This window comes from Ammodytes marinus, assembly GCF_949987685.1.
Source record: "Ammodytes marinus genome assembly, chromosome: 7".
Lineage (NCBI taxonomy): Eukaryota > Metazoa > Chordata > Actinopteri > Uranoscopiformes > Ammodytidae > Ammodytes > Ammodytes marinus.
The window spans coordinates 4,627,848-4,653,009 of NC_137211.1; the positions used below are offsets into that span (position 1 = coordinate 4,627,848).

The following is a 25,162-nucleotide window of genomic DNA, read 5'->3' on the forward strand; positions in this document are numbered from 1 at the left end:
ACTTATTTACAGTAGTGGAAATATACGGATACTTTACTTATCCTTTAAGTAAAAGTACTAATACCAAAGTAAAAGTTCTGCATTGAAAACATAACTTAAATAAAAGTATGTAAGTATAATCTGGAAAATGAATTTAAAGCAAAGCCATAGCCATGGAGAGGACATTGGGAGGAACAAATCATTTGAGTATATTTGAATATCAGGGGGATGTGTGTGTGTGTGTGTGTGTGTGTGTGTGTGTGTGTGTGTGTGTGTGTGTGTGTGTGTCCCACCATGTATATTATACATGGCTATATACATAGCCTTAACTTTAACAGCCAAAAGTCAATTCATTTTCTGTTGTAATCAATTCATTGACTAATGTTTCAGCTGTACTTGTATAAACTGTTGGGTAATTCATTTATAACAAAACATTTGATCGGTTTTATGTGAAAAAAAATCTAATATCATAGAGGAGGAATAGTTCTAGGGGAGTAAAAAGTAAAATGTTCCCTCTGACGTAGGGAAGTAGAAATATCAAGTATAGGGGGCTGCTTGAGTATGTTACATTCAACCTCTGCTTATTTATTCTGTAATAGGTTTGGTGAAAGAGATATCTGTAAATGGATACGTCTACAGTAGGGAATTTCCCACCGACATGCCTGTCCTTGTTTTGGCATTATTTCAAATGGGATCAGGTAAATATACACAGTATCCAATGGGAGATTACAGTTTCAGTCAAGTCTGTGGTTGAGGTTGTAAAACCTTTTATGATGCCTGTATGCACATCTCAGGGGTATAGCCATGTGACGTTATCATTTTGCATAGTTTTTTGGGGATTTATATTGTATAACTGTAAAACTTTAATTATGAAATGTTCAAATAATGTTTTTTTTTTTTTTTACAATTTCCTTGATACTTATATGAGGATATAAATGCAGCCAATATATCCATTCATTGATTACTTTTTATTATTCATTTAACATTTGGACCAATTTAATTTACACACAGTTGTAAAGAATGTTTTCATGATGGGACATGTTCACTCCCTTCACCCCCTCTGCTGGGTGATGGAGGTAACCACATCATCATATTCAAATGTAAAGTCTGTAATCATTAGTAAAAGTTAAAACACTCATGTTGGAAGACCGGCGTTTGGTTGGCATACAGATATTTTCTGGTTTTTTGAAAGTTAGAGAAACAGAATTCAAACATCAAAATGTTAGCTTTCTTGATCTGCACTTATCTACTATTATATGTTAAAACAAGTCACTTTATTTTGTTGGGCGTGACATCTCAGTTGATAAAATTGAAAGATAAAAAAGTGGACTAAATGTAATAAAAATAACAAGGGCTATGCTCAAGGCCTATATATTGACTCCATCTTTCCTAATATGTTTTTTAAAATGTTAACCTTATTCTGAAAAGTAAACTGTCAGGCCTAAATATAGTGGAGATACTCAAAGTAAAAGTGGCCTATTTGAAAATTGCATTTAAGTATGCTATAGCATAGTAGTAGGCTACAGTGCATGTTTGTGTTGACAGAATAGATCGCGGTGGTGAACAGCCCTCGCGTCCTTACTGAGGAGCCGCATGACCTTTCGCTAGTCGCTCCCTCCGCGTGCTTCCACCGCGCATGTTCGAGCGTAGCATCGTCATGTGATGCGACTCGGTTACACATTGATTTAATAGCAGCATGCTGGAGTAAGTAGCTATTTGCATATTGGACAAGCAACGATTGGGCGAGTGTGTGTAGCCTATGTGTGTGTGTGTGTGCGTGTTTTTCTCTCTCCATCTTCAATCGGAGGTTGAAGCCCATTTCAGCACCGGAGCTGTCCGGATGCTGCAGCTGCTGCGTCCGCGCGTGAACCAATGATGCTGAGCTCGAGCTGCTGAATCTCTCTCACTCTATCCCTCTCACTCTCTCTCTGTCTCTCTCTCTCCCTCTCTCTCTCTCTTTCTCTCTCTCCCCCCATTATTCTCTCCCTCCTCTCCTCTCCCTCCTCGCCCTCCTCACGCCTCTCTCCTCCACACACGCACAAAACGCTCTGTCATGGCGTCTTCCAACCATGTTACCCCCACCAACTGTAGCTGGTGGCCCATCTCAGCCATGGAAGATGAAGACGGCAAAAGCACAGACGACGGCGGCGAGGAGAGCGACGAGCCGACGGCAGCAGAAGCCAAACCGCCCTTCAGTAAAGACAGGCTCGTGTTGTACCACTGGACGCAGTCTTTCACCTCCCAAAAGGTAAAAAATAAAATAAAAAATGAAAATAAATAAATATGAGGTGCACATAGCTTGAAAATGGAGGTAGCTACACGTTCCCTTTTTTTGCATGACACGATTCTCCAGCAGTGTGGGGCTCCCTCTCTCTCTCTTTGTGTGTGTGTGTGTGTGTGTGTGTTTGTTATGATCAAAGCGTGTTTTTTGCGTGTGCATGGCTATTCTTGCAGCTGGGCAGATCCCCCCACTATGAATGAGACGTCCAGGAACGCGCTGCAGCATGCATAGGGCTCGTGCACTCTTCCTCGACACATAGCCTATAGCTGCTCAATATTGTGCTCAATATCTATCTCTCCCTCACACACTTCAATTAGCACCCTCTTAATCTCACCACCTTCCACCCTTTTATTTGAGCTGGTTCGTCCCCTTATGTCTTGGGAAATGTGGTTACAACCTGAACCTATGTGTGTGCTCACAGACACACACTGTAAATAATTGATTCAAAAGGATGTGCAAAACAAACCAGAAGCCCATCTTCTACCCCCATTCTGCAGCTGAATCATAGTAGCCACATGTAGGCCTGGTTATTTTACTATCCACCCTTTGGTAACCTTTGCAGACAGTCACCTGTACCTTTATTGGTACCTTTTAAGCTATCAAAACTTCACACTCTTAGTATTTCATAGTAATATATGATAGCGTCTATGATAACCACTATGAGGCTACAATAAGGCTTATGCATGATCCACAGGGCTTTAAATTAAAGGGACACTCCACCCATTTTTACACATATGTAAATACCAGTTAACTAGCACCGCTCAGCCTGAGAAAACATATGTACTTACTTAGGCTATATGTTTTCTATGGCTCTGAAATGACTTTGACAGTGTGGAGAATTAAGGCGAGACACTGCAGGTGAATTGGGTAACAATTTGAACTCATCATGAAACTTTGCCAGTTGATTACACACATTACAACATTTAGTACATCACTTTATAAATCAAAAAACACTATATACAGGTCTTGGAAATTCATTTCAGCATGTTTTAACATACAAAATGTATCAGATACATCAGAGCATTAACAACATATGAAAAAGTCCTCCGGTAATAACATTCAGAATGGAACTAAACATGATCAACAAGCTTCTGTGACTTTCTTTACCCAAGTATGTTTGTTTCTGAAGTATTTTTGTTATTATAGTTTATTCTTAGTCAAACTGGCATCAGCGACTAATTAATTTGACTTTTGTGCTCACAGAAAAACGTCAGCTCTCATAAAAAATTTACCAGAACAGCTGTTTACGTCACGGTTGCTTGGTTTCATCCTCATCCATAAAGTTCATTCATCTTTTCCTCTGGCTTCTCTCTGTTGTCTGCTCTCGCTTCCCTCTCTGTACCAATGTTATTATTAGAGCGCTAACAATGAGTCAGTCGATCACACAATTAGGCTGATGAATGATGATGGGTAATTAATCGGCGGCTATTTGGAAAATGAGAATATTAGGAAAGTCACTTTGATGTCTGAGAAGTTGTGATGCGCGATTTTCTATATTAATCAAGAAAATAATTGGTAAACTATTCAGTAATTAATGATATCGTTAGCTGTAGTCCTGTAGCTAAAAGACACATCTGATTTTCTTGACTAAAAGTCAGGGTTTTGGCCTCTGTGTGCGCCAGTTTTTGTCCTTTCTGTTTTTAAATCAGTACAGTCAATACATGCACAACAAAACAAAAAAGAGAGAAAGAAAAAAGGAAACTGGAATAGCCGCCAGACATATTATTATCAGAGCACTCTACATGTTGTTAAGTGTGAGTAAAGAGTACAGACAAGGATGGTGTTATAGTACATTCCTCTTGGCCATAGACCGGCAACAACCTTGAGTTGATAGTGAGTCTGATATTGGCATGTCATTCATAAGTCTCGACTGTTGGCTCAATGCCACTGAATATAGTGACTATAGTGACTTCATGATCGTGTGTGACTGTAACTGTCAATGAACAGACTATCAGAACCAATGCACGTGCTGGATTTGAGGAAAATTGCTGTGCAGGTACTGGTAGGGGTGTAAGTTTTGTTTCAACATTAGGGGTGGGTGGGGGAATATTGTGGTGGTCCTCCCCTAGAAATTTTTTTGAGTGTCGTCAAACACTTAATTTCCGACATTCTGATGAATTTCATCCACCAATTTATTATGCCTTTTCTGCATCAATTTATGGTGCAAATATCGTTATTCATGTAAAGGAAAAGACAAAATTCAGGTTTGCATTGACACAAGTATAATGGAAAATAATGCAGTGAGGCTGTCAGGTATTCTGTATTCCTTTCAAAAGTTTATTCTCCTTTATTGTTCAAAACTTTCTGCACATGCAATGCCTACGTATGTGTGCAGGTATCCTTCTATTATTTGTACAGCGGTGTTTGAGGGTTTTTGTTATGCAAGCTGCCTTAAATGGCAGGTTGGTGGAAGGCTTTTATGAGATAAAGAGGCCAAGTACTGTTGTCCACTCAACCAGAATTGAACTGAATATTTTGGGCTGTATATAACAAAAATGCTTGCAACGTGATTGGTATCTCCGCAGCACCTGGAAAGATATTTATTCAATATTTTGTAACTTAACCCTCATCCTAGATATTTACATATACATAGGCCTACATGGACTTTACTGACTGGAGACCCCGAAAATAAACTAGTGGAAGAAACAACCATCAAAATCCGCTATCTGTACGTGTTGTGTGCACTGAAAAAAAAATCCAGTTTTTAACACACAGCCTAGGCACTGTAAACAACATGCCCGTTTACAGAGCCTAGGCTTTGTATTTTCACTGGATTTTCTTTCAGTGCACACACAGTACATACAGTTAGTAGGATCGTGAGGAGATATTCACTGATTTTGACAAAAAGTGATTTTGACAACAAGCGTTCTAAAAATCTTGTTCAACATTGTGACACAAAGCGAGGTGTTGATTTTAAATGAGTCACTTCTCTGGATCAAAGCCTGTTATCTCTGTGAGGATAATATCGACATCAGATGTTCAGGCAGATTATTTACGCGTCGATGTGCCGGCCTCAGCAAGTTTCTGAGCAAACAAGGGAAGCTCCTCAGTCCTGTGCCATTGAATTTCGCCTTCACCGCACTTTCCCTAGTGTGTTTATAACGCTTCCTAGCCACTGTAACTCTATGGCCTATAAACTATCCTATACTTTACTACTATATATATACTGTGTGGCATAAAGTGGGCCAAACAGTATATTCGTCTTGCTCACGAGAGTTATGTATTGTGAACACAACAGATATGACTAAGACAGAGACATATGGGGCTCAATTTGCGGGAGTAAAAGCACATTTAGGGCCCAGTTCACGGATCAATAACAGCTGCAGAGACCTGAAGGCCGCCAGGTTTGAGATTTACACCTTAAGTTCAGTCTGTGTGGGACAGTAACTCTGTAATGCACAGTCACCATGACTACAAGTATCTGCTCGGTCATCTAAAGGTGCAGTCAGAGATTCTGGAGAACGCTTGTTGTCAAAATCATAAAAAAAAGAAATCAGTGAATATCTCCTCAAGATACGCTACCTGCCCATACTGTGTGTTCACTTAGAAAAACAGTGTTAATACACAGCCTAGGCTCTGTAAACTGGTATGTAAACAAAGGGTATGTAAACAAAGGGGCCCACCGTTGATTTTGACAAAAAGTGATTTTGAAATCAAGCCTCTAGAATAGCTGACTCCACCTTTAAAGGTCCCATATTATGCTAAATGCACTTTTTAAATGTGTTTCAACATATCCATGCGTCCACGGTGTGCCTAGAGACTGCCAAAATATCAAAAAAAATAACAATCTCTCCTTTTCTCACTCTCCCCTTTTCTGAAACCCCCACCCCTCCCCCCAAAAACACTCCAGTCAGAATTATCCCCTTTTCTGACCTCACAAACCGTAAAGCCAGAAGCTTCCACTGTGCAGCCCACACCCCTATTTCTTATTGGTCCACGGCCCTGACAGACAGAGGGCGAGGCGTATCTGGCTTCGCTTCCGGACAGGGGGCGGGGGTAGCTCAAAGATTGTATATTTACGAGGGGACCTGCAACTCTTTTTTTAAAAATAGGCCATTGTGAGATTAGCTGAACATCAGCATAGTACAATAAATTATCTGAAAGTTTTTTTCAGCAAACAATTAAAGAAAAACGTATTAGGGACCACTAAGACCATATAATATGGTGTATAATAGAACCGAAAAGTGTATAATATGGGAGCTTTAAAGAAAATTTATTTTTAAGGCCATATATATACACGATAAAGTACATGTTTAAAAGCAATTATTCAAATAAACATCTGCTAAATGTATCTAGTGTAGTTCCAAAGTGGTTGTTTATTGCTCCATAACTATAACAATAAAGCCATACTTAATGTGCCGTACTTAATGTATCATGTTCAGACTCCCATCTGGGTGTCTAGTTGCAATGGGAGAGTCTTTTACATGTCTGTCTCCAGGGGAAGGTTATGGTGTTTCTAATAGCAGCCGTGTATTGATATTATATTGCATATAACTATATTTAAAGTTGTTTGTTTGGCTCTCATGTATAACACTAAATACATAAATGTAAATGATGCACAGTTCATTCATTCCAAGAACACAGGGCTTTAAATTTGAGTCTTAGGACTTTTTGTAATACTAATTTTACATGTGAACCTCTTCTTTAAATCTTAATCTGCAGGGTTGATTTAAAAAAAACTCTGCACAAACCAATTTTTCTCTCTCTGAAATTGAATTATTGGCTATTAATAAAAAAAAAATTAAGGGGAGGGGTCTCAAACTGTTATTTAAATGAATAAATGTGAGAAATGGGTGAAACGGCAACTTAACACAATTTATTTTGTTTGTTGTAAAAGTATAGGAACCCCTCATTCAAACAATGTTATTTTAATCATCATCTTTTTTAATGTAAAATGCTTTAAAAATTTACTAATTTTAGCATGTACTGGAGTTAAAGGACATAATTTGCCTCTGAAATGTGGTGGAGTGGAACTATAAAGTAGAATAAAATGCAAATAGTCAGGTACTTATAAACTGTATTCATTACTTTTCCACCACTGTGAACAGCTCATGTAGCAGCATCATAGCCAACGCTTAAGTTACTGTGAATCGTCAAATAAGAGGGATTATTTATTTTGTGCCCCGAAGCAGTTGAACTACTTGGCATCTCTACGAAGGAGTGACTAATATTATTATCATTATGTAACAAACTCTCGCTGAAAACAGTGAGTGTGTTATTGTGGGCATCACCGAGGGACCTTAAAACATCTGACAGTGGGGATATACGATGCTCTATATATACATTCTTGTTTTGTTCTTTTAATTTAAAATTTTTGATAATTTGATTTCTAATTAATTCGTGAATTTATACACATATATGAGTGCATCCAAATATAAATTTTGCTGAGTATTAACCTATTTCCTTTGTCGATACTGAGATATCATTTATTTTTGTTAAGTATTTTTGTACTTTCATAATTTTGTAAATGTTTCCAAATGCAGGAATGGAACTTGACACATTGTTTGAACTGTAATTTTGCTGTAATTTGAGCATCTGTCAATAGAAAAAAATCTTAATAAAAAATTTAAAAAATCTAACAGTGTTATACAAAAACTCTTGATTTAGTTTCAATCATTGGTAAACTGATGAAAACAGATGAAAACATAAAAATATAGCTTTTCACTTTTTTTTGACATTGCAGTTGCCTTCATAGATTTGTTTCTGCTTGTCTGAATCAGGATTACTCTATTGATATCACTAATATTACTAAATCATACACTTTTTATTCCACAAATACATACAGTATCTGGTCATGTTCACTGCAAAGCTCCCATTTGTGCCTTTTATTCCTAAGCGGCCTCGAATATAGCAGTTTATAGCTCGGAGTGTCATCTCCTTTGATTAATCTTATATCCACTAATAGTTCCCCGTGGACCTTGGCTTATCCTTCAACCCGCTAGCAATGGATCCTGACTGTCTTCTTGAAAAGTTTTTTTTTTTTACATCAAACTCGAGCGCTTTGGGGCAGCTCATTATTTTCGCCAGACCACACAAACATCTCAGCTAAGCCTATTTATTCTCCCCCAAACACAAACATGCATCACTTCTCTGTTTGTTTCATAGAATAAGATCTGAAGCGATTAGACACTGTGCTTGGCTTTTGGTGATATTGCAACTGCTTGTGTCTTCAACAGAAAATTTACATTGTTTGTACTTCATATGAAATGGATCGTTAGTTGTCCACTTTTTTCTTCCGTGTTGTACCATCTAGATAGTGTTTTTAATATGTTCCCCTGCTCACCCTCCTCTGCTTATCATCTCATGCATATATTCAAATGTTTATTGATTCATTATGTAAGAAGAGATGTGGTGGGTTTATTGTTGAACTAGAAATACATTTTGCGAACGGATAAAGTAAAGTGGGGTTAGGCAAGGCTTTAAAGGTCTCCTCAACTGTCGGTACTGCTCTTAAAACAATTGTGGTGTTATTGTTATACTGTACACAGACTAGGCTCTGTAAACTGGTATGAGGACATATTTATGAATGTGGATATTGATTTTAGCTAATAAATTACTTAAAATATTACACAGTGCCCCTTTAAGTCATGCTGTGTTGCTTGTGTGTTCTCAGGTGCGTCTAGTGATCCATGAGAAGGGCCTGGTGTGTGAGGAGCGAGACGTGAGCATGCCGCTGCAGGAGCACAAGGAGCCGTGGTTCATGAGGCTGAACCTGGGAGAGGAGGTTCCTGTCTTCCTGCACGGAGACGCCATCGTCAGCGACTACAACCAGATCATAGACTATCTGGAGAAGAACTTCACAGGAGGTAATGGACTGCTGATGATAATAATGAGGTTCTAATTTATTGATGCCGTTCCCCAGTTTTTTTTATTTAAGGATATTTTTTTTGAGTGTTGACATCTTTAATAGACAGTTTAAGCACAGAGTAGACATAGAGAGAGAGAGAGAGAGAGAGAGAGAGAGAGAGAGAGAGAGAGAGAGAGAGAGAGAGAGAGAGAGAGAGAGAGAGTCTCTTCAAGGACCTCCTACAACCCCACTTCAATACCACTGAACTTACCCCTTACCTGAGCTGTTGCATAACAATGAAAGCTGTTACAGTGGCAGACTTCAAACGTACTGGAGTTGTTCTAAAAATGAAATAAATTAAATTACCTTCATGCAGCACACTATCAGATCAAGCTCAAATGAATGAGAACCAGACATCAGACAGTAGGATCCTTCTATCGCCTTTTATTAAAAATCATGCAAACTAAATTCAAAACTCACCTTTTCAAATTTGAATACCCCTCCTGACCTTCCCTTCCCATTTCACCATATCACCTTCATCCATTGCCCAATTTAATTGAACAGTTTTTAATTCAATTGATTGTACTGTGTATTTATCTGATTGATCGGTGTCCTTGAGAGTCGTGAAAGGCGCCTTTAAATAAAATGTATTATTATTATTATTATTATTATTATTATTATTATTATTATTATTATTATTATTATTATTATTATTATTATTATTGTTGAGCGAGCAGTGAACCAGATCATTGCAAAGCTTTCGAGCATCTCTGCTTCGAACCACAAACTAAACTGAGACCACAGAGTTTTCCCCTTAGGCCTTCACTGGTTAGTTAGAGGGATCCCTGGACATTACATAACCGCATCATGTCTATGGGATAACTGGATTAAGGGCCGTGCATCTATAGTATACGTTTGCTCACTACAAGAGGCAGAGGATGACATTTATGGATGTTGAGATGGAATCTTAGTCACGACAGGGCCTCAGAATGCCCGTTTCAACACACTGACACATCTTTAGTTTTATTGGACTCGATGTTTTAGTAATAACCGTTTCTTTAATCATCGTCCACACACTCTACTGTTGGTGTAGCCGTGACTCGTTAACCCGAAATATAAACCGCAGGGATCATTTTAATTGAATCTAATCTCATCAGAGCAGTTCATCTCGCTGACATTGCTGCAAAGACACCATCGCAGCGACTTACACAGTCTCAGTACACACACACACACACACACAGGCACACACACACACACACAGGCACACACACACACACACACACACACACACACACACACACACACACACACACACACACACACACACACACACACACACACAAACACACACACACACTGTCAGCGAGCAAGGGCGCCAGCTGGCCTCAGTGAGTTGTCTTTGCTTACCCAGCGTCCGCACACTGGGAGAGTGCAGCCTGATATTTCCTCTGTAGCTATTGATCAACGCTGGAGGCTACGGCCCCTGGAAAACCATAAATCACATGTGTGTCGCCAAGGGCCAGTTTGAGACAAAAACGTCCCTCTAGATTCTTAGTCATTTTTGGAACAATTTTGGGCATAAGCAGACCCTGTTGACTCATTCATAAACCCTCCCAACGCTACTGCCCTGTGCACTTTATGAGTCATCACTCTAGGCTGTACTCCAAAAGTAAACTGGCTTGCTCTTGTTATACAAATACTAAGTCACTGGTATGATTTGATCTAAGAGGCGATTTAAGGTAAACTCTGCTGTTTTATGTTATCCTTTATGTGCTGAAAATGTGTCTCCCACGGGTTACTGCTTATGACAAGCTCAAAGAGAACTGGGTGAGAAGGCTTCTAGTTTTCCTTAGCTTCTTTCAGGTTGTGGTGAATTAGGTAGTTGTTTTTTAGGTGAATGTCGCTGTTATATGTCATCCTATAGTATGTCCCCAAAATGTGTCTCCCATGGGTTACCGTCTCAGGACATTGTGCTTGTCACTGTTCCTCAAGATTGATTGATATTATTTGACCATTTTGCTATAGCATATGAACAGCACTCTGTACTCATACGTTAAAATACATAAATAATCAGGGATGACACAATAAAGCCCGAAGGCTCAGACAGAGCTGGGTGAGAAGGCCTTCTAGTTTTCTGCACCCTCTTCGAGGTTATGGTTATAATTTTTTTTGTTGGCATTTTCAAGCTTTATTAAATAGTACAGAGTTCAAATGGGGAGACAGAGAGAGAGGGGGGATTACCTGCAGTAAAGGTCCACGGGTCGGATTTGAACCCTCGACCACTGCAACGAAGGCCGGAGCCGATATGGTACGCGCTCTATCCACTACGCCACCGGAGCGCCCCGGGGTTGTGGTCATTCATTTGAAGCAGCGAAGCCCAAAAAGCTTTGTAGATGATCTGGTTGACTGCTCTCAGTAATACAGGGCTATAGAAGGAACCTGCTCTTTGATGTCTGGTTCTCATTCATTTGAGCTTGATCTGATAGTGTGCTACATGCAGGTAATGTGATTTATTTCATTTTTAGAACAACTCCAGTACGTTTGAAGTCTGCCACTGTAACATCATTGACTAATGCAACAGCTCAGGTAAAGGGACAGTTCAGTGTTATTGAAGTGGGGTTGTACGAGGTCCTTACTGTATGCATAGTTAGTGTGTTACCTCATAGAGATAGATAGATAGATAGATAGATAGATAGATAGATAGATAGATAGATAGATAGATAGATAGATAGATAGATAGATAGATAGATAGATAGATAGATAAACAGACAGACAGACAGACAGACAGACAGACAGACAAACAGACAGACAGACGTGGCAAGAGTCTGTTGTGAGACAAAGTGCACAGTGTCAGCACGATGGAGGGTAATAACACCACACCGTAGCAACACCAGAATGGACAAGCAGAAATCGCCTTAAGTGACTCTGCAGAAAATGGAACCCTGTCTGTATTGGCCTAAAATATTGCTTTGTCGTACAGTTCTCTTCTTCTTGATATTGTTCTCGGCAAATGCCATCGACTGGACAGGAGTGTGTAGCAACGGATTATATACTAGAGCATTGTGCAATCGGTGAGCTGTTCGTTATGTGACACATTTTTGGGCCGCAAGTGGACACAGAGAGTTACACATTGGCCTTAAAGAGCCACATAACAACGGCCATAGCAGAAGTGCTGGAATTCACTATACAAGGGTGGGGAACAGTTCAGAGAATTGAGCTGGTCTTGTGCTTAAGCTGTGTGGTGTAGAGCAGGGACAGGTTAAAGGTGAGACTATATTACACCTATAAGCCGACTGGGTTTCACTTTAGGATTTTGTTGACAGTGTTTTTGTCCGGCACAGGGTTAGGGGTAAGGCTACTGAACAAAGAGGAGTGTACCCATGACAAAGGCATTAGGAAAAACAATATAAAAAATAGCATTCTTCGCACTGATGGTCTCGTTTGCTGTTGCATGTACTAATCTAATATCATCAGAGGAAAAATGTGACTGTTTCAGAAATATATAAAAGTTCCTTGTAGCACCTTTAAATGAATCTACCGCCAGTGTTTTTAAAAAAAAACAAGGCCTCCACCTGTACATGCTTTTAGCCAGAAGTCCACCTGCCTGATAAGACCCTTATTTCAGACATGCTTTTTCTCTGAGCATTTATCCCTAATGAAAGCCGGCACCGTGGGCCCTAGCAGCAGCTCGACTGGAAAAGTGCAGATGTCTCGGTAAAACGAGACTGTTCTACCGCTGCCAAATTCAGTCTGCTTCACAGAGCTTTGTTACGAGGCAGCAGAGAGGGCACAGTGTGTGAAAATCTCTTTGTCCAATCACATTCAGATCAATCAAACCATCGGTGTATGAGTGTGTGTATGAGTGTGTGTATGACTGGGTGAATGTGGTAAGAAATGTAAAGCGCTTTGAGGCTGAGAAAATCGTCTATAAAGTCAAGTCCATTTATCATTTACTAAACGATCAGCTGTTCTTAATATTTCTGTATTGTACAGTGCAGCGAGGGCTCTAAGGCAGTTTGAGCAACTGGGTTCTGATTTGATTCAATTTATTTCAGACATATCAAACATACAAAACAAAATGAAAAGCATGGAAATACAATAAACAAATTATGTTTTCACACAAAAAAAAAGAAAACAAATTATCTGTATTTCTGAGATATGCCTGAAAAGGAGCAGGAAGAAGTATACACTTAACTTCTCTTCAGACAAGTTCGGATGTTAAAAAAGAATAGATTATAATCATTTTATAGTCATTACACATTGTTCAACGAAATGTGCAGCAATCCTCAAGGTGCTCAATATATACGTATATATGAACAGCATTTACATAACTTAAACTAATATATACCTTTCTATATGAAAAATCTATAAAGTAGGAACATAAGTGAATTTTAAATGTATAAACAAAGTAGTACATATTTAAGCAGCATAGTGAATGTCCAATGTATGCACAAGTAGTGCAAATGAGTGTACACTGTATGTACAGAAGGGGTATTGAAGTGGATACAAACGTGTGTAAACATTTGTGAATGTTTCAGGTCCCAAATAGTCAAACAGTGTGTCTGTTATTTTGCAGAGTTCAGTTCTCTCATGTTGACTCACAACAACATGACCCTCTCTCTGTCTTAATGAGATTTAACCTGTTTAAATAAAGGCTAAAAAAAGATATAAAAAAAACTATCAGCTGCTCTTTATATCTCTGTAATACACAGTGCATTGTTGCGTCCCAAGACATTTTGAGCATCTGCTTATTCTCCAGATGGGTTTGTCTGTTAAGTTGCTGACGTAATATTTCCACCCGGTGCTGCGGCGGATGAACCACCTAGAGGCCTGTAGACGCTGCTCCTCATGCCCAGGTCGGTGTGCCGTCCCCTGGACTGATTACTCAGCGCTCTGGAGCTCTGCCAGGTGCAGCTCCACCCAACACAAGCCTTTCTATTGGTCTAAATGTCCTCTGGCCCGGGCAGCCGACTGACTATCTGTGAATCTGTGGCTGTGTTGTCGTCAGCGATGATTTGTCTGGCTGTGACCCTGTGCTAGAGATAAGAGCTCTCTCTACTCTGTGACCATGCTGCAATACTCTGCATTGATACTGAGTCTTAGCAGCAGGTCGTTCAGTTCAAACACTGACCCTCCCAGCTGTGTGTGCAGCATGCTAGCTGCCCCGCTGAGTACTACTAACACAAGAATTAGGGCAGCGAAACACCAGTTAGATGAATTTATTTATTTGACATCACAATTACTTTGGACGAACCAAATGCATTGTATTTTTGCAGACATGCTAGTAATTCTCACCTCCTGTGCACAGGAAGCGTTTGAAAGAAAACAATCAAAATTAGAAAGAAAAACAGTGAAACAGGAAGAAATAACTGTGAAGAGGGGGGGGGGGCAGGGGTGTCTTGAAGTTATCCCCAGAGGGATAACCACTAAATCGATATAGCGAAGATGGGGAAGGGGAGAAAACAAAAAACACACAGAACTGTAAAGGGCCACACAGGCTACCTTTAAGACAACACTAAAACTACCAACTAAGCCACCGCTGACAAGCAGCTGAAAACATAAACAACTCAACAGTTTTCTTTCGAACACTAAAGCCAGAGAACACTTAGAGAGAACCTCTCACAATCTCAGAGGGCGAGACAATGAGCAGCACAGAGCACTGGGGTCTCAGGGCAGATATAACCTCCTCACACCTGGGCTCAATCAGCCAATCAGTGCCACACACACCTGACTGCAGTGAGTGAATCAGTAACCATTCTCACGGAGCTGAAAGATTCCGTGTCCTCACAATAACAAAGAGGAAATGACTGAAATGATCAAATATGCGACAATATGTTACAGTGATGAGAGCAGCAATATATTCAAGAGTCAAATACAAACATGAACTATAGAGCGAAGGATGCTTAATCATACAATCAATCAGTTGTAAGTTATTTGTGTGACCTCTGTTGTTTAAGTCCTCTGTTAAAAGCTGGTTCCCTCAATAATAAACTCTTTTTAAAAGGAGTAGTTCACCATTTTGGGAAATAGCCAAAAAGAAAAAGCACAAAATAAAACGAAGCTGTTAAAGGGATTTTATGGCTGAGAGTTGGATGAGACGATCAATACAACTCTTCTATCCGTCTGTTAAAAAACAATACGAGGAACTCTCAAATATTTCTGAAACAGTCTCACATTTTTCCTCTGATGATCGTTAATGATCCGTAAAAGCAAACGAGACCGTCAGTGAAAAGAATGCTATTTTTATATAGTTATTTAAGACCGGAACTTATTGTGTTTCCCAAATGTACTAAACCAAGTTTATTTAACTTCACCATCGTGATATACAACCATTATTCTCCCTCATAGTCACTTTACATTCTATTCATAAGCTTTTAAATGTTTTATTTCTATTCATTCGCTTTTCTAATGTGTATTATGTATTTTAATATTGCCCCTGTAAAGCACTTTGAATGGCCTTGTGTCTGAATTGTGCTATATACAGTAAATAAACTTGCCTTGCCTTTAAATTTGTGGTCGAGCCAGCAGCCTGTTAGCTTAGCATAAAGACTTAAAACAGGGGGAAACAGCTAGCCTGGCTCCGACTAAAGATAACACATTCATCAATTAGCAAAAGTAAATCAAGTGTGAAAATTACTAATGGGGAAGGAGTGGGCTGCCGGAATCTCCTTTTGTCTGTCCGAGAAATAGTCTGGCATTTGTTTTTACACTGCCTTTGTTTTCTAATGGATTTACACAAGCAATATATGTCCTAATTAGTTAACGTAGGAGTGATTGTAGCTGCATTTAAATACCTTTAGACAAAGCACGGCTAGACGTTCCCTCTATTCTTAATAATAACTTAAAGGAAATGCTACAGTAAACAGCACTACAAGCCCTTTAACGGACGGATAATGTATATATGTAGGTATTCATCTTCCTGTCTTAACGCTTCGCAAGAAAACTAATTAAGTGTGTTTCCCAAAGTGTCTGTTTAGTTGTTTATTTATAACCATCTCTTTAACCTGAGCAGCAGTGGGTAAATAGACCAGAGCAGGTCAGCGGGGGATTGAAGCAGTTGAAGCCCAATTAATCCATGTGTATTTATATGAAACGGAGGCCTTGTGTTACTATGAATACTATACGCGAAAAGACACATAACAGTGTAACCATTGACTAATAAAGTAACTTAACCTAACTGTTGTTAAGTTCTTCTGGATTTTCTTTGAACATCATCTCAGGGTTGACAATACATTTTTTTTTTTGATAATTTTTTGGCATTTTTCACTTTATTAGACAGATTTTTGGAGAGACAGAGATTAAATGGGGCAGAGAGGGGAAGACATACAGAGAACGACCCGGGCTGGATTCTAACCCGGGTCTGCTGTGAAGAGGACTGAGACTCTATGGGGGGGCCAAGTGTTTTTAGCTTTGACACAATTGCTTTTTTCAACTCAACATTAATTCACAGAAGATTGCTGGTGTCCAGAAAATAAGTACTTTGTCTAAATGTCTTGTTTTGCAAAACGTGAGCAGCAGTGTGTTACAGAGAGCGAGTGTTGTCATCTGTTTCCAGGTTACCATTACATACTGTTTTGAGCATTGTGTTATTTTGGAAGGGGTTTGGTTCAGCCCTCTTCACACCAGTTGCTTAGAAACCTCAGGTGCTCTTGGAAGTTACTGAAAATATACCGAGAATATGAGGGTGCATCTGTGCTGTAGATTTTTTCTACACAGTTTTTTTCTTTCTTTTTTTAAATTATTATAGATAATTAATATTATATGAATCAAAAAATACCTTGTACATGTCTTAAAAATGCATTTCTGCATGTTTTTAAGAACAAAATGTATCATATGAACAAATCCTTATGTAATAACATTCAGAATAGTGCTAAGAATGATCATGGAAAGAAGAAGTTGAGATATTGTTGTATTGAAACAAACTAATGTCGAGATAAAGTCTGTTAAAGATGGTTGTATAGGAGAAATATACACACACGCAAGCAGACAAGGTTTAGTAAAATAAACACTTGAATGTACATTTTGGACCTTTTTATTTATACTAGTATGAAAGTAGACATAGACTATAGAAGCAAAATAAACAATAATCTCAAAATCCCTTTATATCTCACCTTAAGATGTTTTTCTATGTCCACAGAAATGGTGATGCAGTTGGTCCCGGATGCGGACTCGCCTCTCCATGAGCGAGTGCATCAGTACCGCACGCTACTGGACGGTTTGCCCATGGACGCCTACACACACGGCTGCATCCTCCACCCCGAGCTCACCACAGACTCTATGATCCCAAAGTACGCCACCGCAGAAATACGGAGTAAGTGAAGGTTAAACCCAAATACAACATGTTAATGGGTGAACTTCAGAGGGGCTGGAAGATGGGTTGGGCAGGGCCATGATGCTAACTGCCTCACCTGTGTCCAGCCATTGTGCTAAGCTAAGTAATTATGACATAACGTTTCATTTCTAACACATTTTTCCTCGTTAAAAACATTCTCTAAATGCTAGACAGAAGGGGTGTGCGGAGACGTCATTATCTGTATCTGTATCTGTATCTGTTCAACCAACAAAATTATCTGTATCTGTATCTGTATCCGGATACACAACAATAAGTGGGCGTGGCTTATACCGGAAGTTTCTTTTACATTAGCCTACATTAAAGGAAGTCACACCTAAATTGATTTTCTAAACTAATATTCATTGTCAATGCAATTGTTGTCCCTTCAAAGCATCAAATTGATGTAATGTTGACATATAAGTCAAAAAGTCAGATATATTTCTACCTTTTCATCTCTCTCTCTCTCTCCCTCTCTCTCTCTCTCTCTCTCTCTCTCTCTCTCTCTCTTCTTTGTTCTCAGAATACGAAGAAATTCAGGGAACGAAAATATTGATAAATAACAGCCCAAATCTGTGCATAGGCTACTCACTTAGTAAATGAGGGCCAGTGTTTTACTTTTAACTTAATTAAGGTATCCCTTTAACTGGGGGAAATACAGCTGTAGCCTATTTCATGATTATTTTTTATCTCTATCTCTATCTCTCCCCCTCCCTATTTTTTTACTTTTGTTTTACTAAACTAAGATTTAGGAACAATCTGTATCAACGTACCAATCTCATAAACCCTAAATAATATGTTAGCCTTTCCACAAAGCCACATTTTAATGTGTCAAGTTTGCAGTTTCCGATTTTATTGTATAGGTCCTGAAGTAGGCTTAGCCGTATACGCATTGATTGACAGCTGAACAAGTACAGGTCCAAAACATCAGTTTGATGGAAACGTTGTGGTGTTTGAAAGAGTTTAAGCAGTAGGCCTAGTGAATTTAAATACATCGGGGAAGGGCTGACGGTGACTCGGGGTGCAGCATATTCCATCGGTTCGTCTCTTCTCCGCCACGGCAGCGGAGGAAACTCACATAAAAACGGCAGCGAATGCGACAGGTAGAACCCTCTATTCAAGGGAAAGGGCGAACGCGCTGCGTTTATCTGTTGATAAAAAGAGAGAGACCGCGGGTCAAGGGACGCGCCCGGTCCTCTCGTGTCCACCGCAGAACAGCTGTTAGTGTCATTCTACCTGTTGTGTCATTGAGGCGGAACGCGCTGCGTCAATTAGGCGCATAATATATTTTAAAAAAATCCCCGAATAATAACGGGACTATTCGGAAATTATCCGTATCCGTATCTAACTCATTATCCGTGCTTATCCGAATACATATTCGGATTCGGGCTCATCCCTACTAGACAGTATGGAAACACACATACAATAACTTGATAACTGGCTGTAGCTTCATATTTGCAGAACAGATGTGAGAGAGATATCAATCTTCTTGTATAACATTTGGCAAGAAAGCAAATAAGCGAAAAACTTAAAGATACACAGTTACTTTAAAAGATGCTACTGACTCAGCTTGTATGGGTTCTTGTCTAAATCTTAAGGAGCGTTCATGCGACCCAAACCTTTGTCTCTAGGAGCTATAAACACCACACACACACACACACACACACACACACACACACACACACACACACACACACACACACACACACACACACACACACACACACACACACACAGTTTTCAAAGAAACATCCCATATTATCTGCTGATTAAGCCTGATTTAAAGTGACAGTGCGTTCTGCTGCATTTCATAATGCATGTTCACACACCTTTATTATCATGAGTCAATGCAGCTGTGTCTGTAGGTGTGTTAGTAACCAGTTTTACCTGTTTGCATTTCACAGATTTTACTCATACAGCTTACAGTACTATCAATATCAAACCAAAATGAACTTTATACTTTGTTTGGCCGCATACTATCAGGTACTGTACATCAGTATGCATCAAAGCAACCCTTCACACTAACTTTGGAGTGCATGTACGTGCAATTTTCAAGTGTGTACGTTCTTTCCCACTGTGTTGCCTCTGCGACAGAAAGCAAGTAGGGAGGGTCAAGGGCATCTGCTGCTTGCACCAATCTACTGACACTGATACAATCAATATATCGGTTTGGCAGGACACTCTGTACAGACAACAAGAATCATTTATTCATTGAAGAAAAAGTACACCCTTAGAATAAGTGCACGTCAGCGATTCTGGAGAACGCTTGTTGTCAAAATCACTTTTTGTCAAAATCAGTGAAGATCTCCTCACGATCCACTACCTGTCCATGAAACAATGCCATGTTAATACACAGCCTAGGCCTAGGCTCTGTTAACAACATTCTGCTAGCTACGTTGGGCCCCCTTTGTTTACATACCAGTTAACAGAGTCTAGGCTGTGTATAACATTACCACTTAATCCTTATTAGCACGCACACAGTACGGACAGGTAGCAGATCGTGAGGAGATATTCACTGATTTTGACAACAAGCTTTCTCCAGAATCACTGACTGCACCTTTAAGAGGTGTTTTGAGTTTTGTGCCCCCGACGGAGCCTTCAAGGCAGTGCTGGTTAAGGTTAGGTATCGCTGCCTTGAAGGGGGCACAAAACCTCATCGAGCCCTTTAAGAGGTCAAACTTCAGGTGTCCGAGCCCTTTGAGGGCAACACGTACATGCTCTCGAAATGAGCTTCAACTTTGGGACCATCTAGTCTCCCAAACAAAAACCAGACAGACAGAAATAATATATGCAAAGCTATTCACCTCCCTTGCTGCATTTTCCACATCACCTGCAAACAAATCCCTGCTTTTATGGTCACGACGTGATTTGTATACCGTGTAATTTGAAGCCAGTCAATACCTAACAGAAGCCCTTAGCGCAGCACACTGTAGGGATGCCAGGGTTATACATCCCAAAGGCTGAGACCAAGGGGCCGCCCAGTCTGACCCCTCCACATCAGGTAATGGCCTAAATCAAAGCATCGAGCGTCAATAGACCAAATACTGCAGCAGAATCAATTGTCCGGTCACACTTTGGTCAGTATCTATAAAAGCAATCGTGGTGTCTCTTTCCATTAAGTTATTCCATTAAATTGCTGTGTAATTATGCACTTCGTGGCCGTTTTATATACATTTCTTCACTTCAGTATTAACAACTGTCTAGTCTGGGTCTGGGTCAAATTTAAAATCGCTACTGCAGGTAAAATACTAATCAAAATCCTGGTTCTGTCGCAATATTTTTATTTTATTTTAGTAGATTAATGGCAAAGTGTTAAAACACACATAGTCACGTATTTATATACAAGTGAAGCACTTTGAAATTGTGTTTTTAAAAGTGCTGTAAAATAAAGATGAATAATAAACAGATTTGCTTACATACTTACAAGCTAACCCAAAGCAACAAAGTGTCAGTCCGTCTCTGAATACTTTCTGACAACATTTGTGTGTGTGTGTGTGTGTGTGTGTGTGTGTGTGTGTGTGTGTGTGTGTGTGTGTGTGTGTGTGTGTGTGTGTTTGTGTGTGTGTGTGTGTGTGTGTGTTCGGTGTGTGTGTGTGTTCAGGACACCTGGCCAACGCTGCGACAGAGTTGATGAAGTTGGACCACGAAGAGCCTCAGCTGACAGAACCGTACCTCTCCAAGCAGAAGAAACTAATGGTGAGTTCATGTGTCTATTTGTGTCATTAAAAATCATCCATAGCTTGCACTCGTTACATTGTAATATTTTATACAATGACACATAATTAATTTACTCATTACTTTTGATGGAAGGAAGGAATTTTAATGGGAGATGAGAGAAAACCCTAAACTAAACCAACTTATATTTAAATGTAGGTGCTGCTAATTCAGGGAGCTTTTACACCTTATATCCCCCATTAACCCCATTTAAAACCCTTCAATATATTAGCTATATAATGTAACTATCAAATACACTCACTCTTTTTAGTGAATCCCTAAAAATGTATTTGATATATGAATGTCCTCTTATGCTACGAATTAGGCAACCTGTGATACTATTCATGAAAAAAAAACCTTTGATATGTAATAGTGCATTAGTTTAAAATCCTCTTAGTCATTATAGTGCACCTGTAACTATTCCAGACCCGTGAAACAGTGAACGTATGTTTTTGTCTTCTCTGAAATGATCGTCAGGCAAAAATCTTGGACCACGACAATGTGAATTACCTGAAGAAAATCCTGGGGGAGTTAGCCATGGTTCTAGATCAAGTGGAGGCCGAACTGGAGAAGAGGAAAATAGAGTATGAAGGTACGGCTAAAGTTAAAGGTCCAGTCAGCAATTCTGGAGAGCGCATGTTGCCAAATAAATGTAGGCAAAATCAGTGAATATCTCCTCACGATCCACTACCTGTCCGTACTGTGTGTGCGCTGAAAAAATCCATTGTTAATACACAGTCAAGGCTCTGTAAATGGTTGTAAATGTTGCTAGCTACGGTGGGCCCCTTTGTTTACAAACAGTTTACAGAGCCTAGGTTGTGTGTATTAACACCAGATTTCTTTTCAGCGCAAACACAGTATGGACAGGTAGCGGATCATCAGGAGATATTCACTGATTTTGTCCCCAAAAAAAGAGTTACTGACTCCACCTTTAAATGATTGTTTTTTACAATCTTCTATCATAATGCATTTAAAAAATGTTAACCAATATTTCCAACAATGTTTTGAATTAGATGTTGTATCCTTTTGCAGGTCAGAAGTGTGAGTTGTGGCTATGTGGACCTGAATTTACGCTAGCCGACGTGTGGCTCGGCGCCTTGTTGCACCGGCTCAAGTTCTTGGGACTTTCTAAGAAATACTGGGAGGACGGCAGCCGCAACAACCTGCAATCCTTTTTTGTGCGCGTGCAAAAACGCTACGCCTTCCGCAAGGTCTTGGGCGACATCCACACGACCCTCCTGGCCGCGGTCCTACCCAACGCATTCCGGATGGTAAAAAAGAAGCCGCCATCTTTCTTCGGAGCGTCTTGCCTCATGGGTTCACTGGGAGGCATGGGCTACTTTGCCTACTGGTATTTAAAAAAGAAATACATGTAGTGAATGCCCCCCTCCCCTTCCCTTCCCTCCCCAATTGTTGTGTTCAATGTCTGTTGTAATTTGTGTGACGTTTCAACTTTTTTCTTGTAATGTTTTATGACCTGCAGGAAAAAAACTAAAAACATAACGGAAATCTATATATAGAGTTAAAAACACTATTAACTTATTCTGGGTGGACAGAGAATATTAAAAACATTCCATAATAAGAAATCCTTGACAGCACATTTTCTGGTATATCAAGGCCTCCATCGAATTTCATTTTTTTTCCCGCAACTTGAAGGCGGCCTTCTCTCGCTGCTGGCAAGTCAGTCAGTCATTTTAATTTTACCTTTAGTTGGAGGCATGCATTGGGTCCACTAGTACTGAAATACTTTTAAAAACACCCAGACAAAATGTTAAACTCGGAAGCACCAACACAGGGTTAACTGACCTACGCATGCCACTATTATAGCCATCACTCATAGACTCATACCTGCTCTTCACTGAGGTTCAACCAGTAAAATGTACAAATACCCTCTGATAAGTGCTGTTCTGCCAGAAACTGCCACATGACATTATGAAACGATGGAGGGATTCTTTCGAGGGAGTAGCTCGGCATTTATGGGAAAATTCGCTTATTCACTTTGAATGCCAAAACTAGCGTGTTAAGATCAAAACAGCTGACATGTTCAGGTGCATCTAAAAAAGTAGGATTTCATGGAACTGTTTTTTTTTGATGCACCTAAAGGCTTCATGCTAAGCTAAACGAATAAAATGCTAATTACACATTAGTGGTGGTTTCAAACTACTTATTCAAAACTCGGCAAGAATGTGAAAAAGTGCAATTCCCAAAAATGTCTTACTGCTCCTTTAAAAAACACACAAAGAGACACACGTGCGTTCAGATTAGAATCAGTTTATTTATTAGTGCACCACGGATCACACAGCACACACATACACACACTGGTCCACTATGTCACTAACTCGGGTGTTTGAAAAGTTACACTTGGCCGACTTATTTTTATTTTTTTTATTGTAAATTCTGCATCTCCGGCGGCACAGAAGTGTTTGCTGCAGTAGGTTTTTAGGATGTGTATTTCATTGCATGGGAACTTTCTTATCGTGTGTGTAAGTGTGTGTGTGTTATATAGTGTGACGGGTTAGAGGGGGACACTGAGGATCTAAGTTTAGCCCCAGACGCAGAATTTACAACCACTACAAAACATGTTAAAAAAAAAACCCACATATTTCTTAACGCTCCATTGCTAACTGTAACCTTTTAGGCACCTGCATTGAAGATGGAACTCAAATCACTGGATATTTTGATATATATCTATCTCCTTCTGACAGATGCTGAGATTGTTTCCACAGATAGATATTTTTTAATTATACATTGTATCGTTCATTTTACCGTTCTGAATTTTTAATGAGCTCCAAAGGTTATAGTAGGAGGAGATGCTGAGTCATCTGCAGGCTTAGTAAGGAGCATGACTTAGTGAAACAGGCGGCTACCCCCCCGGCTAGCCTCACCAGATGTCTGCTTGTCTATTCATGCAGTGTGCTGTATGTCTCTCTGCTCAACCTTAATGGGAGGCTTTGTGCTTTTTTCTTTAGTCACATCTCCATGGTTTTACAAGTTGGAATCGTTTAGTTTTAACTCATTGCAGGCTGGAGTTGCAAGCTGCTTTTTCATGGCTGGTGGTTATACAGAAATGTTTGCAGTAAGGACTCAAGACATTAAAGGTGGAGTCAGTGATTCTGGAGAATGCCTGTTGTCAAACACTTTTTGTCTAAATCTGTGAATATCTCCTCCCGATCCGCTACCTGTCTGTACTGTGTGTGCTGAAAATAATAATCCAATGTTAATACAGCCTAGGTTTTGTAAACTGGCATGTTGCTGACACCAGATTTTTTTTTCAGCGCACATACAGGTAGCGGATTGTGAGGAGACATTCACTGATTTTGACCAAAAGTGATTTTCACAACAAGCGTTCTCTAGAATACCTGACTCAGTGTCATATACTTGGATAAATGAAGGTGATTTATGTGAGTTTTTCCAGTTAGGATTCTCCCTGTAATCTCTCTTAATACAGGAAATAAAAGTTGAACCAAAGACCAAGACCAGTGCTCCTTTAATAGCAGCATCTCCCTTTGCCGTGACATAAATCTCAAGTGTAGAAGCTGCAAGTCATTGTTTAAGTTTTATGTTTGATACGGAGACCGTGGAATAGCCATATAGATCGGAATCAACCGTTCATGCTAGGAAAGATGACATTTAAGATATGCATTTAAATGTTATTTGATTTCAAGCTGGTTGTGCATGAGAAGCAGTGAAGTAAACGAAACAAAAGGGGAGATTTAAAAATATATACCAGAAGTAAACCAGGTTTTAAAGCAAGACAGAGGACAGAAAAGTTCAGATTTCATCATTTTAAATTTGCTTGATTGTTATTTGTGTTGATTTTTAAATGCTAAATCACATTTATTTTGTTAATTCACTTGTTTTGATGTTAAAACATTAATTTATTTTGTTGATTTTCAAACATTGTGGGAAAAAAAAACTGTCAAACAAACTTCATAACAAGCCAATCATTGTGAACGCTGTGAGCACACACCTGTGAACTCATGCTACCTGAGCGGTTGGATCTGTACTTCTTCTTGGAACACATACACACACACACACGTTGATTGAGAAATCCTAGTCGTGATTCGTGGCT

The 25,162-nt window shown here is 39.5% G+C and overlaps 1 protein-coding gene across 1 annotated transcript; it reads left to right on the forward strand.

Moving 5' to 3' along the window:
• Positions 1-2,023: 2,023 nt before the first annotated feature.
• On the forward strand, positions 2,024-22,466 carry gdap1l1 (ganglioside induced differentiation associated protein 1-like 1; the record flags this gene model as incomplete). Its single annotated transcript, XM_080030458.1, has 6 exons — positions 2,024-2,227; positions 8,874-9,066; positions 17,185-17,358; positions 20,978-21,072; positions 21,568-21,682; positions 22,123-22,466. The coding sequence occupies exons 1-6, from the start codon at positions 2,033-2,035 to the stop codon at positions 22,464-22,466; spliced, it is 1,116 nt and encodes a 371-aa protein (XP_079886584.1). The 5' UTR covers positions 2,024-2,032.
• Positions 22,467-25,162: the final 2,696 nt, after the last annotated feature.